Genomic DNA, 15,344 nt, shown 5'->3' with positions numbered 1-15,344 from the left:
TGTGTTTGTGAGTTAGAATTTTGTTCTACATTTTTCTCCAGCTCTGTCCAGGACCCTCTATTGTGATCCCTGTCAGAGCAGTCAGTGGTGGTAGTCGACCCAGTCTGCTGGAGTTGTGCCAGACTCAGTCTGGTGGAGGCTGTAGTACTTGTGGTCCATTAGTCATTTGGACTAATCTTTCCCGTGTGTCTTTGGTTTTCTTCATTCTCCCTTGCTTCAGATGGGGTGAGACCAGTGGAGTATCTTAGATGGCCACTCACCAGCTTTTAAGACCCCAGACCCTACTCACCAAAGTAGAATGTAGAACATTTTCTTTATAAACTATGTTATGCCAGTTGAGCTAGATGTTCCCCAAGATCATGGTCCCCACAGCCCTCAGCCCAGTAATTCAGTCCCTCAGGGAGTTTGGATGTGTCTATGGAGTTTTCATGACCTTGATATCAGGCACTACTTCTGAGTTTCAGTTTCCCTACAACTGAAACAGGAATAGTAATAACTACTTCACAGATGAACTTAAATGACATAAGGTACATGGAAAGTATGTTGTAAACCAGAAAACACTCTGCAGACTAAGTCACATGCTCCCCTTTGTACATCTCACCTTCGTACTCCTGTAACCCCTACCCCGTATTAAAAGCACTCTGTGACTCTTTGATGGTCAGTAACCCCAACTCAAATTTAATAAACTTTTGAGGGTTTGAACCACATTAGCAAGAAGCTTTATACATTACTTTTTGTTTTCTTTTGGGGTTATATGTAGGAGCCCTGGTGGTGCAGTGGTTAAGTGCTTGGCTGCTAGCCAAAAGGTCAGCGGTTCAAACCCACCGTACGCTCTGCAGGAGAAAGATGTGGCAGTCTGCTTCTGTAAAGATTTATGAGCTTGGAAACCCTATAGAATGATTCTACTCCGTCCTGCAGGGTTGCTATGAGTCGGAATTGACTCCACAGCAGGGGGTTTGGTTTTGGTATGTACTGTCCCCCATGGGCCCGCTATATGAAGCTACAAACGCAAATAGAGGAGAGTTCATTTTTGGTGGTTAATATAAAGGTGTTAAAAAGCAGTGATGTGTGGACCCATACTGGAGCCTGAGGCAAAAGGAAAAAACTATACTGATTGGGTTTTGATTTAAAATTTTGATATTTTGTCCATCATGGACTTTTTACTTTAATTTTCATTGTTGAAAATATTGCATTACAGCATTACTTACCTTGATGCCTGAGATTTTGGAGCCCTTTACAGTTTTGCTCTTGCGGCAAGTGCCTCACCTGCCTTGCCTTACTCCAGACCCTGCTCCTTCTCCAGCCTTCCCTTCCCACCCCAACATACAAGCAGAGCATTGGGGCTCTGCTCACAATCTCAACCTTCACCATCATTGGACAAGCCACAGAATCGGAAATATCATGAGTTTCCACACTCTTCACTCCTAAGGGAGTCTCTGAGTGGTGCAAATAGTTAATATGTTCAGCTACTAACTGAAAGGTTGGCAGTCTGAGTCCACCCCGAGGCACCTTGGAAGAAAGTCCTGGAGATCTGCATCTGAAAAATCAGCCCTTGAAAACTTTATTGAATGCAGTTCTACTCTGCTACACATAGGGTCACCATGAGTCGGAGTCAGCTCCATGGCAACTGGATTTTGGTTATACTCCTAAGGCAACGTGTTTCTCATCTCAGTTTTCTGTATACTTGACCTGAAATGTCACTAAATCTTTGTTTTGCATAGCTGAAAACTTAAATACAGGCAAAAAAAAAAAAAAAAAATCAGGAAAAGGCCCTGAGAAAACGTTCACAGTGACTTCCTATGCTCTTGATTGTTTTGTGAAGCTACATGAACATCTTCTACCTTACCAAGACCCATGCGAAGAATCTAGACATCAGTCCCAATCCCCCTAAGATGAATTCTGTATGTCAAGTAGCTCTATAGTTGCACATGCCATGTATATGGTGATTGGTTTCCCCATTGGGGTATGCCCCAACTCCTAATAACACCGCCATGTAACGGGAATGTGGCCCGGGGTGTCTGGAGGGATGAGTCCTGTTGGTGAGGCAGCCCAGCTCTTTGCTGCAGTACTTCTTCCTGGGCTCTGCGACGAGGCAGGGGAGCTGACCTGAACTTACCTCTGTAACCATGAGGGGGTATCTCAGGGCCAAGTCCCTGAGGAAGACACTGGCCGACTCCACCTGTGAGGAGGGAAGGAGATGCCCTGTGGGGGTCACCTCCGCCCTCAGGGACACGCTGGTGAGGAGCCGGGTTGGAGGGTTGTAGAGGACAAAGTGCACAGAGACGGCCCTGGTGTCTCGGCCGATCCATCGGTTGGCCCTGAGGTGGGTCAGGGTTGTGTGGGCTTCAGGCCTGCAAAGCAGCACAAGTCAAGGGAAGACAGAAGGGCTTTGAAATCCACAAAGTCCACGGGGCAGTCCCCACATTGTGAATGCCTGAGGCAAGCCTTCTCAAGAAAAACAACCCCTGAGCTTCAAAGAGCTACACAGATGGGCCTTTCTGTAGCCGTGGAGTCGCTCAATAGCCCTTTGTCCCTCTCTCTTTGCCCTACCCTCTTGCCGTCCACGGCGGCCAGGATGGACATGCAGGCAGGGGGGCTGCAGAGAGGAGGGCTTCTGGTTCCTCACAGCACAGTATGAGGGGGTGTTCCCAGCATTTCAGCACCAAGGGCTCCGCAATATCCAGTTTTCTTTTTCTGCAATGGCCCCCATTGTTTAAAGAAATTATTTTTAACAATCCACATTTAGTACCTAGTAGATGGTTTCCTTTTCCTTTTTTTTTTTCTTCTTTTATATTACTTAAAGGCATACATTGCTCTAACCATCAAATGGGGTCACCGCTCGGTGTCAGTACAATCTCAATAACATGTAAAGGAGCATGGTGCCGCCGGGAGCCAGGTAGGCAGGACACAGGGCACTGCAGGCTGGCTGGCTTCACATCCTGGCTGTGCCTTGGGAGCGCTTCAGCGTCTCTGAGCCTCAATTCCTTCCTCTGTACAATGTCACACAAAAGTAGTACTAGCACTATTTCACAGAGTTGTGTGGGGATTACGTGGGACACAGTGTTCAGCTTTGTACAATAAATGTCCATTATGTTCCATGACCTCAGGCCTTCTGAGAATAAATTCAGCATTTTCGGGAAGAATGTTCTGCTGAACCCTTTCTTACGCACTTAGCGTCTGAAGACCTGAGTTTCAATTCTAATCGTGTTGCGCACTAGCTGGTGACCTGGGCCAGTTACTCTTCTGTGCTCTGACAATAGCAACAAGCCTGCCCTAACCCTTGGGGCCTGTTCCCATCACTGTGAGTGATGGGCCTGCCCCGGAGGCCCTCTGGGAAGCTGCCTTTGGCCACAGAGTGGTCACGTCCAGCACACACGCTGACGATCACAGGCCCTCTGAACATACTGACCTTGTCCTGCCCAGGCGGAGCGCACAGTTCTCTCTCGCCCTGCAGCCCTCGGGATGACCCGAGGTCACTTTTTGGTTCTTTGGGTCTATCATGTGGTGGTTTACAGGCCCTCTGACACCGGGGCTACAGGCAGGAAGAGAGTCTTTGATAAGAGATGCAAATGGGCTGGGAAGCTGAAAAAGAAACCACCAGAGAAGAAACAGGCACATATTTCAAATTTCACCCTGCGTTCTGGGGTTTGCAAACCCTGGCCGACATAGGCACAGCCAACATTCTGAAACATGGCACACGTGGTCTCCCGCTGTATCTGCTGAGTATCTAGAACCTGGGGCATCTGACTGCCTGGGCCTGGACAATCTGAATATCATCCTATTATGGGAGATGATCAAGGTAAAGTGCCCATAGGAGTGGGCACAATCAGAGAAAGATTTGTCAGGATTCTACTTTTAACATTTAAAATATTCTGGTTTCACCTAAGATGTTAAGTCTTCTAAAGGTCAGACCGCAAATGACTAGCCTTGCAGCAGAGTGCCAGGACAGGAAGAAGTTTTTGGAAAGGCTGGAAGGGAGAAGGAAAGGGAAGTCAAGGCTTACACTGCCCCAAACTTGGCAACTCACACATTACACATGATTAGCCAGGCTCCCAGAGACGATTAAAATTATCTACCAATTTCCTGCCCAAATGTTTCCTGTTGTTGTTGTGTGCTGCTTGAGTCGATGCCAATTCATAATGACCCTACAGGACAGAGCAGAACTGCCCCCATAGAGTTTCCCAGGCTGTCATCTTTACAGGAGCAGATCGCTAGGTCTTTTCTCCCAGAACCGCTGGTAGATCCGAACTACCAACCTTTGGGTCAGCAGCCGAGAGCTTGATCATTGTGCCACCAAACCCAAAACCAAACCTGTTGCTGTGGAGTCGATTCCTACTCATAGAAACCCTACAGGACAGAGCAGAACTGCCCCATAGGGTTTCCAAGGAGCAGCTGGTGGATTTGAACTGTCTACCTTTTGGTTAGCAGCCAAGCTCTTAATCACTACACTATCAGAGCTTCCATGTGCCACCAGGGATCCTTAAATGTCTCCTGGTTGGTTCTAATTTAATTTATTTTTAGAGGAGAAAAGAATATCTTACCTTGCATAAACTATTCAGAGAAGTATTTAGCTGTTTAATTATTGAGATGCCAATTAGATAGCATTTTCCTCCAAGAGCTCCAGACTAAAAGTAGAAAAAAATTAAAATGACTGGAAATATTGCAGACTTAAAACAGCATCATCAAGTAGTACTAAAAAGGAGTGGGTATGTGCTGGGTAACTTTGCCTGCTAAACTGGAGGTCAGAATTTTATTTTCCTTCTGAAGACATTCTCAGACTTTAATCATCATTCTAAGAAAGACAGCAACTACCTCCACAGTCTTGTCCTGGAAAGAGTCTAAAATTCAAACGGTGCTTCCATGATTTGTACCAAATAAGAATCTTTTTATCTTTTCCTAAAGTTTCTCCAGTTTCAACTCAGTGATTACACAGAATACATCGAAATAACATTAGAAATAAAGTGGTTGGGAAATGCAGGACAAACTCATTTTATAAAAAGAAAAAGGTAGAAAATAAAAGATAAGCTAGGAAGACCCTCAACGAGATGGACTGACACAGTGGCTGCAACAATGGGCTCAAATATAGCTATGATTGTGAGGATGGCGCAGGACTGGGCAGTGTTTTGTTCTGTTGTATGTAGGGTTGTTATGAGTCGGAACTGACTCAACGGCACCTGATAACAGCAACGGGAATGGAGTTATACACAGTGCATATCTTGGGACAAGCCTCGCCGCTTGCAGGAAGCTCCCTTGATGCTTCCATGCCAGCCATTTGCCCCTCCTCTGTTCCGAGGCTGCTCCTTGGGCTCCCCTTTTCATGGCACTTGCACACTGAACTAGAACCTTCTATTTTCTCACCGTTCATGCTATCAGCCTGAAAGCTCCTATGGGGCTGCCATGCCCCTGCATCTAGCGAGGGCCTGAGAGTATATTAACCTGGGGGATCAGGTGTAGCTGGGGAGGGTGCTGGGATTGTGCAGGGAGAGGAACAGCATATTTTTTACTGGTTCACGCCAGTATCACATGGCTTTTCTGAGCTGATACTACTGCAGAGAGGAAAGTGGAAGACCCACCTGGGCCCCCTGCATGTCAGCCCCATACAGGCCATCCAGAAGCCTGGTCAGACTCCACTCCCACCAGGCGTCGGTGCTTCTCAGGCCCCCAAAGGAGTTCTCAGCATTTCTTAATGCAAGAAGAAAAACAAAACGTTATTTCTGCATCCACAGGAACAATTAACGGTGAGAACGAAAATGTTTTTCCTGTCATTGTTTTTTCCTCTAATTCACATTAAACTAAACACTTTTCAGAGACTCTGAAGAAATTAAAACCAAAACCATCTATATTTTGAGGTACCAAACCCCAGCACTCATTCTGATACTTAGTAACAGGAGATAGGACAGTATGGTGGACAAAGTACTTATTCATTCACTCACGTATTCACTCCACAAATTATGCAATTACCACGTCCCAGGCACTGTTATAGTCAATGGGAAACCAAAAACCAAGTCCCTTCACAGTTAGAGGAAACAAACAATGGTGTTGTTGTGTGCCGTTGAGTTGATCCCGACTCACAGTGCCCCTACAGGACAGAATAGAATTGTCCCATAGGGTTACCTAGGCTGAAATCTTTATGGGAGCAGACTGCAGGTCTTTTCTCCCACCGAGCCACTGCTGGGTTCAAACCACTGGCCTTTTGGTTAGCAGGTGAGTGCTTAACTATCGCACCACCAGGGCTCCTTCAAAACAAACAACAAATAAGATAAATAAGCAAGATATATGCTATGTTAGTAATAACTGTTACAGAGAAAAGGTTAAGCAGAAAAGACAGGCCGTTGTGGGATGGGGAGGTGAATATTTTAGCTCCAAGTGTCCAGGGAATGTTTCAATAGAAGGTGGTATTTGAGCAAAGGCCTGAAGAAATGAGCCACATGGACACCGAGGGATGGCATTCCAGGCAGAAAGGATGGCAGGGGCACAGGCCGGGGCGGGAACGTGCCTGAAGGTTCAGGAACAGCACGGAGGCCAGTGTGGCTGGTGCAGAGTGAACAACGGGGGTAGGAGGAGAAGGAGGAGGCTCTGGGTCACACGAATCAATATCCAAGTCCTTTCTCACCACGTATTGCTTGCTGAGCATGTCTTTTAATTTTTCTTTCCTCACCCAAAACGGACAACAGTAACACCAAGATCTTTCCACCAAGATGGCTCTGAGCACTGGAGGAGAGGCACAGATGAGGTGCAGTATTGACACATAGTAGGGAGTCAGCATGGTGCCGTGGTGGTTCAGTGGTGGGATTCTCACCCTCCATGCGGGAGACCCCCGTTCAATAACAGGCCAGTGCCCCGCATGCTCAGCCACCACCTGTCAGTCAGTGGAGGCTTGCGTGTTGCTCTGATTTCTGAACGGGTTTTAGTGGAGCTTGTAGGCTAAGACTAGGAAGAAAGGCCTGGTGATCTACTTCTAAAAATCAGCCAATGAGAACCCCACGGATCACAATGGTCTGACCTGCAATGAATCACGGGATGGCACAGGACCAGGCATGTTCTGATCCGTTGTGCATGGCGCTGCCGTGACTTGGGGGTGACTCAACAGCAGCTAACAACAATCAAACTTTGATCAAAATATATGTCAAGTGTAAGGCGAGTTGTAGACCCGCCAAAGCACCCAGAGGTGGGATGAAGTAGTGACAGGAGATACTTCTGGAGACAGAGATGGGAGGCGTAAAGTAAGCAGAACCAGCTCTGCAAGCATTCACAACCTCAGTCAGGAAGGAAAAGGATGAACAGAGAGAGAGACAGTGAGGGAGAGGCGGAGGGAGGGCAGGCTTGAGAGAAGGAGGGAGGGGAAGGGCGAGGGGAGAGGTGAAGAAAGATGGTTCATTTTCAACAGAGTAAAATCTTAAGCATCTGCTCTTGGGAAGCAAGACTGCTGGATCCCATTTGACAGACAAACATTTATCCCATTTACAGACTAATATGATCCATATTTTGTGTTTTTTTAAAAAAAACAGTAACAGTATTGTAGATCTTTAAAGCCATGTTGTGTTTTTACAACTTTCAGGTAAACTTTCACCTCCTTCTACTTGCTCCCCAGCTGGGATAACGCTGAAGTCAAGAACTGAGTGTGACTCAGAGACAAAATGGTCCACACCCCAACTGTCTACATGTCACGCCTCATTCCTGACAAGCTTGGAGTGCGTGTGGTGAACCAAACAATCCAAGAATACTCTAGCCCTGTCTCTATTAATTCGAGGAATTAAATAGAAGAGGTCTAAGCTGGACAATGCAAAAGATAAAATACGCAGTTGTTTTCCACGTATGGTACATGGAGAGAACATCTATGCCATTGATTGGTGGTTTTTGTTTTGTTTTATTTGGAATTTCATAGAGTCTTTGTTGATTTTAGGACCACTTAAAATAAAGCTTAAAGAAGAAGGAACTCAATAATATGATAATTTTTTGTTACGACATTAGAAATCAAGTAGCCCACCTGCTTCACTTTACAGATGAGGACAGTAGGGCCCAGAAGACTTGCCCAGCATCACCTGGTCACCAGATAACGGCTAGAACCCCAGTCCTCGAGTTCTACTTAATCCATTTCTTTGCTACTGGGCTTTAGTTCTTCCACCTAGGATGCTAGCAAATGTCAAACCCTAAAAATGGTTGATGTTTCAGGATCATACACTGAGGGGGATAGGTGGGGAAAATATCCAATTTAAACATTCCGTTATAAACCAGGATACATAAATATCCCCTGCCTGGTGGCCAGAGCGGCCAGAGGTAGAGTCTTTGCATCCTTGTGGGAAATATGAGGTCAACATGAACCAATGGCAAATGGCCCTTCGAGGCATGAATTAGTCGCTTGTGCACAGGAGACATCTCACAAATACTATCTCAGTTGAATATTTCTGATTTTAATATCAAAAGGCAAAAATAGGAGAAATATGACAAATAATGCTGATTTTCGAAATGTGAGCTAAAAAATAAACTAGCAAAAGCCAGAAAATGTTCACGTTTAGATTTTCCGTTCCAGACAGAAACTACCAAAGTGGTCTCTTTGTTTTGCACACAGCGCCACCTACTGGCACAAACCTCACGTCTGCACAAATGGGAGTGTCAGAAGTTGGTTGTCAATGGAAATAACTGCTGTTTTTGTAAATGCAGAGATTGAAAATATCACTTAATTTCACTTCTAGGATGTTCGTCAATAAAAGGTTGGATTACTGAGTTACAGAGAGTTCAGACTCTTTTAACTAGAACATCCAAGTCTTACTTTACTAGTGGGTCATATAACTGACATGTGGGATGACATTAGAGAGCCATTATCTCTGGTTATCAGTCATCCACTCTTTTGTAGAACACGAAATAATATGCCCTGAAATACCAGAAGAATTGACTGGATTTTCCAGTGATTCAGCCCTGCCAAAAAAAAATGCAACATAAGTAATTTACATCAAATCAAATCACTTAGTCAAAGGCAATACATTCATAGGAAAGCTGCAGGAACGTGTTTGCAAAAAATCTCCGGAGAAAGAGAAAGCAAATCCTGGAGAGTACTGAATTATTTTATTTCCTTCTACTGAGACCACAGTAAAGAACCAGTATTAATTTATATCAGCACTTCAGATTTCAAAGCCAAACTGCTTTGAAAGAACTATTGGACTGAATATTTTTGGCAGGTGAAAATAAAGTCTGACCATTAAGTTAATAACTTTTCAGTTAAAAAAAAAGAAATGCTACATTAAATGTACACATTGATTATAACATATATGTATCCCAATTTCAGAAATGTTGAAACACGTAAACTATGCTTTTTAGAACCAAAGAAATATGACAGAAAAAAATATTCATCAGCGGTTGTTTCTGGGAGGTAGTATTATGGAAATTTTCCAGCTTTGGATTTTTCAGCTCTTTCTTTATTTACCTACTGTGAATATCTACTACTTTTAAAAGTAGTAAGAAACAAATGAATGGCTGAGAAAAGGCAGAGAACTCAAGAAGGTATTTGCATTTGCTAATGTCATCAATTAAAGAACTTAGATGTCTTCAGCAAAAAGGAAATTGCTATACCCTATTTTGGCACAGCATTGAAGCTCCCAGATCTTAAAGTGCCTCGAAATATTGTTCCACTATTTACCACAATGAGACATTATGAACATGCCCAAAGTCCCCGTATCCGTGAATGGAGGCCCCTTGACACTGGGGAGAATGGTGTCCATGCGTCCATTTGGTAACCTTTTCCATATTTCACATCAGAGAAGACAGCCCTAACTCAATCTCCAACTTGGTGAAAATCCTTCTCTAGGCTTCAATCTTGCAAAGGCAAAATGAACAGAGGGAGTGGACTAGATGGTTTTAAGGGTCCCTTCCTCTCTGACTCTGTCTAAATTAGAAAATAAAGACATGATCTGGCTTGCTCCATGTAACAAGCTCAAGTAAACACTCACCTAGAGCCCTGAGTGTTGGGCTTCCCACAGATACCCTTACCTGGAGCCCTGAGCTTCCCTGTGGACATATATTGGCCATAACTGGCCATGAGTAGGTCACTCCTATACAATGGCCCAGATCTAGAGAAGTTCACCAGAACTTCCTACCTTGTAAATTCATTCCGAATAGCTTGATTGAGAGCATATTCATCGTGGGAGAATTTCCCATATGTTATAAACATAAGCAGAAGCAGCATGAGGAGGTACATGAAAAAGTCTCTGTAAGAAAGATATTTAAAAATCAGTATCTTCACAGACCTCTTGTGTATACACACAGTTCTTTCACTCAGCAAAACATTTTTAACAGAAATGGGCTTTGAAAGTCCTGAGAAAAAAGATATTCCTAGAGGAAATTTTTGTACAAGGTGTGAATTATGTGTTTTCTTTTTTGCATACCCATATCCAACTTTCCCATTATGATCTGTTGAAAAGACCATCCTTTGCTGAATTGCATTCATGCCTTTGTGTGGGCCTATTTCTGGGCTCTCTATCTTGTTCCATTGATCTGTGTGTCTGTTCTTTTGTCAACACTATGCTGTCTTGATTGCTGTAGGTTTACAGTAAGTCTTGAAATTGGATAGAGTGAGTCCTCTGACTTTTTTCTTCTTCTTTCAGAATTGTTTCGCCTATTCTAGTTCCTTTGCTTTCCATTTAAATTTTAGAAACAACTCATTGTTATCTATTTAAAAGCTTGAAGGGTTTTTACTGGGATGACACTGAATCTATAGACCAAGTTGGAAAGAATTGATGCCTTAGCAACATTGGGGCTTTCAATTCATGAACATGGTCTATCTTTCCATTTAATTAGATCTTCTTTCATTTCTTTCATTAGAGTTTTGTAGTTTTCAACATTTTCTTAGATTTATATTTAAGTACTTCACTTCTTTAGTGCTATTGTAAATGGTATTTTTTTTTTTAATTCCAATTCTTCACTGCTGAAATATAAAAACACAATTGACTTCAGTATATTGACCTTGTACCTTGAAAACAAGGAGGCCTGGTGGTGTGATGGTTAAGCGCTAGGCTGCTAACCCAAAGATTGACAGTTCAAAACCACCAGTGGCTCCATGAGAGAAAAGACCTTGTGATTTGCTCCTGTCAGATTTCAGCTTAGGAAACCCTATGGGGCAGTTCTACTCTGTCATACAGGGTTGATATGAGTCGGAATCGACTTGACAACATACAACAACAGTATCCTGAAAACTTGCTAAATTCACTTATTAGTTCTAGGAGCTTGTTCAAGATTCTTTGTGATTCTCTGCAAAGACTAATCATGTCATTTTCCAATAAAGACTTTGATTTATTCCTTTTAAATCCATATGTTCGTTGTTTCTTTTTCTTGTCTATTACACAGGCTAGGACTTCTAGCACAATGTTAGATAGGAGGGGAGAGAGAGGACATCCTGGCCTTGTTCTTGATCTTAAAAAGCATGTAATGTTTCACCATTAACTATAATGTTAGGTGTGGGGTTTTCATAGATCCCTTTATTAGGTTAAGGAAACCAAAAAACCATTGCTGTAGAGTTGATTCCGACTCATAGCAACCCTGCAGGACACAGCAGAACTGCCCCATAGGGTTTCTAAGGAGCATCTGGTGGATTCGAACTGCCAACCTTTTGGTTAGCAGCTGTAGGTCTTAACCACTTTATTAGGTTAAGGAAGCTCCCTTCTATTCCTAGATTGCTGAAAGATTTTTTTTTTTTTCCAGTAACAAATGTTGAATTTTGTCAAATACTTTTTCTTCATCTACCGAGATGGTCATACAATTTTTAAAATGTTGTCTGTCAATATAATGAATATATTAACTAATTTTCCTCTTAAGTCTCTTTTAATATATAGATACCACCTCCAGCTCTATTTTTTTTCAGTATTTTTAGTTTCTTTGCAATTTATTTGTTGAAAAAACTGATTTTTTGTGCTGTAAAGTTTCTCACAGTCTGGAATTTGCTGATTGCTTCTTTGTGGCGTTATTTCATGTGTTCTTATAGTAACCTGGAAGTTGGGGAAGAAGCTTAATAAGATTAAGATTTGACTTTTTTGGCTAGGTAGTGTATTTTTCCATCAAAAGACACGAAATGTGTAACTGTTTCTTCTCTATCTCTCTTTCTCCTCCCTCCCCCTTCTCTTTCCTTCATGTTGCAGCTAGTTTGTGTTAATGCCTAGATTCATTAATTCATTACAGGTTGCAGAGCGGTCATGTTCCAATTCTATTATTTTGCCTTCATTGATTGCCTGGAGTACGTCTATAAAGACAAACACCCCCTCTTCCATTATTTGGTTTCCCGGGGGTATAGTTTGTATAGGAAAGACAGGATTGATACTTTCTTCACCAGTTTTTAAAAAGTTGACTCCCTAGCATACTCTAACACTGATAAATTACATTTTTTTAGTGTCATTACAAACTCATGGCTTCAAATAGATTAGATGTGCTTCAACCCACATCAGTTACTATTCTTGATTTCACGTCAAGTGAATCCACCTTTAACCAACGTGAATCCTTCTGAATTGGCTTCTGAGTCCTTTGGCAATGACTGTAGTAGTGTTTAATTACTTCCTCACAAAGGAAATGTTTGGGCTTGTCTTGTATATTTTCTGTCCCAGACCTTAAATCAGGAATTTCAAGGGTCGCTTGTCCTTTTTGTAGAAAACAGTATTTGGAGACCAGAATCTCAATGCTAGGGGTGTTCATTGCTACTGGGTTGTTTCTAGGCCTTTTTTGGGTGGACAAAGCTAGGAAAAAAAAAAAAAAGATTTTAAACTTATACTTTCAATTCGAATTCAGGATTACAGGGTGTTTCTGTTTATTTATTTCTTAATGTTATTGGGCTTTAGGTGAAATGTTGCAGCACAAATTAGGTTCTCATTCGAAAATTTATACACAAATTGTTTTGTGACATTGGTTGCAATCCCCGCATTGTGTCAGCACTCTCCCCCTTACTCTTTCCACCTCGAGTTCCCCATGTCCATTTGTCCAGTTCTCCTGTCCCATCCTGCCTTATCGTCTTTGCTTTTGGGCAGGTGTTGCCCATTTGGGGTCCTATACTTGATTAAACTAAGAAGCACATTCCTCACAGGTGTTGTTATTTGTTTTACAGGTCTGTCTAATCTTTGGCTGAAAGGTGGACTTCAGGAGTGGCTTCAGTTCTGAGTTAGCAGGGTATCTGGGTACCATAGTCTCAGGGATTCCTCCAGTCTCTATCAGACCAGTAAGTCTAATCTTTTGTGTGTGAGTGTGTGTGTGTGTGTGTGTGTGTGTGTGTGTGTGTGTAAATTTGAATTTTGTTCTACAGTTTTCTCCCACTTTGTCTGGGACCCTGTATTGTGATCCCTGTCAGAGCAGTCAGTGGCGGTAGCTGGGCACCAACTAGTTCTTCTCAGCTCAGTCTGGTGGAGGCTATAGTTCATGTGGTAGATCAGTCCTTTGGACTAGGCTTTTCTTTGTGTCTTTGGTTTTCCTCATTCTCCTTTGCTCCAGACAGGATGGGACCAAAAGATGTATCTTAGATGGCCGCTCATAAGCTTTTAAGACCCCAGATGCTACTCACCAAAGTAGGATGTAGACTATTCTCTTCATGAACTATCTTGTGCCAATTGACCTAGATGTCCCGGGAGACAATGGTCCCCAGCCCTCAGCTCCAGTGAACTGGTCCCTCCAGGTGCTTGGATGTGTGAAGGAAGCTTCTATGACTTTGCCTTGGTCAGATTGTACTGGCTTTCCCTGTGTTGTGTGTTGTCTTTCCCATCACCAAAGTTAATACTTGTCTACTATCTAGTTAGTGTTTTCCCCTCCCCAGCCCTTCCCCCACCTCATGTAACCATCAAAGATTGTTTTTCTCTGTGCGTAAACCTTTTTATGGTTTTTTATAGTAGTGGTCTCACACAGTATTTGTCCTTTTGTGATTAACTTATTTCACTAAGTATAATGCCCTCCTATGTTGTGAGATGTTTTACTGATTCGTCATGATGTCATGGATTGAATTACGTCCCCCCAAAAATGTGTGTGTCAGTTTGTCTGGGCCATGATTCCGGGTATTGTGTGATTTTCCTATATGTTGTAAATCCTGCCTCTATGATGTTAATGAGGGAGGATGGGTGGCAGTTGTGTTAGTGAGGCAGGACTCAATCTACAAGGCTGGACTGTGTCCTGAGGCAATCTCTTGAGATATAAAAGACAGAAGTGAGCAGAGGAACGGGGGACCTCATACCACCAAGAAAGCAATGCTAAGAGCAGGGTGTGTCCTTTGGACCCAGGGTTCCTGTGCAGAGAAGATCCTGGTCCGGGGAAACATTGATGAGAAGGCCAACAAAGAAAGAAAGCTGACACCCTGAGTTTGGACTTTTAGCCTACTTTACTATGAAGAAATAAATTTCTCTTCGTTAAAGCCATCCACTTGTGGTATTTCTGTTGTAGCAGCACTAGATGACTAAAACGTCATTATTCTTTAATGTTGCATAGTATTCCATTGTGTGTATGTACCATAATTTGTTTATCCATTCCTCTGTTGATGGATACTTAGGTTGTTTTCATCTTTTGCTATTGTGAATAATGCTGCAAGGAATTTGAGTGTGCATATGTCTATTGGTGGGATGGCTCTTATTTCTCTAGGATATATTCCTTGGAGGGGGACTGCTGGATTGTATGGTATTTCTGAAGCAAGGATGGTTAAGACTACATCTCACATACTTTGGATATACTATCAGGAAGAATCAGTCCCTGGAGGACATTTTGCTTGGTAAAGCAGAGGGTCAGAGAAAAAGAGGAAGACCCTCAACGAGATGGATTGACACAGTGGCTGCAACAATGGGCTCAAGCATAACAATGATTGTGAGAGTGGCACAGGACTGGGCAGTGTTTTATTCTGTTGTACATAGGGTCACTATGAGTTGGAACTGACTCAACAGCACCTAACAACAACAACAACAACAACACGGTATTTCTATTTTTAGCTTCTTAAGGAAGCACCAAATTGTTTTCCATAGTGGTTGTACCATTTTCCGCTCCCACCAGCAGTGCAGAAGATCTCCCCCTAACCTCTCAAACATTTCTTATTTTCTGTTTTTTTTTATTCCTACCAGTAATGTCAGGGTGAGATGGTATCTCAATGTAGTTTTGATTTGCATTTCTCTAATGGCTAATTATCTCGAGCATTTCCATATGTGTCTTTTAGCAGACTGAAGGTCTTCTTTGGTGAAGTGTCTGTTCATATCCTTTGCCCTCTTTTTATATATATATATTTTTTTTATTGTACTTCAGGTGAAGGCTTACAGAACAAATAGTTTCTCATGAAACAGAAGTACACATGTTGTTTTATAACATTGGTTAACAACCCCACAACATATTAACCCTCTAACTTCTCAACC

At 42.8% G+C, this 15,344-nt stretch overlaps 1 protein-coding gene across 1 annotated transcript in view; it reads right to left on the bottom strand.

The window, feature by feature from the left end:
• Positions 1-15,344, bottom strand: part of PKD1L1 (polycystin 1 like 1, transient receptor potential channel interacting) — a 145,432-nt gene that overhangs the window by 32,562 nt on the left and 97,526 nt on the right. Inside the window, exons 37-41 of the mRNA XM_012559424.1 lie at positions 10,092-10,202; positions 5,574-5,682; positions 4,542-4,625; positions 3,410-3,582; positions 2,117-2,351 (exon numbers count right to left, since the gene is read on the bottom strand). Coding sequence (XP_012414878.1) covers positions 2,117-2,351; positions 3,410-3,582; positions 4,542-4,625; positions 5,574-5,682; positions 10,092-10,202 — 712 coding nt within the window. The remainder of the gene's footprint in view (positions 1-2,116; positions 2,352-3,409; positions 3,583-4,541; positions 4,626-5,573; positions 5,683-10,091; positions 10,203-15,344) is intronic.

This window comes from Trichechus manatus, unplaced genomic scaffold, assembly GCF_000243295.1.
Source record: "Trichechus manatus latirostris isolate Lorelei unplaced genomic scaffold, TriManLat1.0 scaffold00247, whole genome shotgun sequence".
In the NCBI taxonomy this organism is placed as follows: domain Eukaryota; kingdom Metazoa; phylum Chordata; class Mammalia; order Sirenia; family Trichechidae; genus Trichechus; species Trichechus manatus.
Note: the sequence above shows the minus strand (reverse complement) of the source record. Positions and strands in the feature narration are given on the sequence as shown.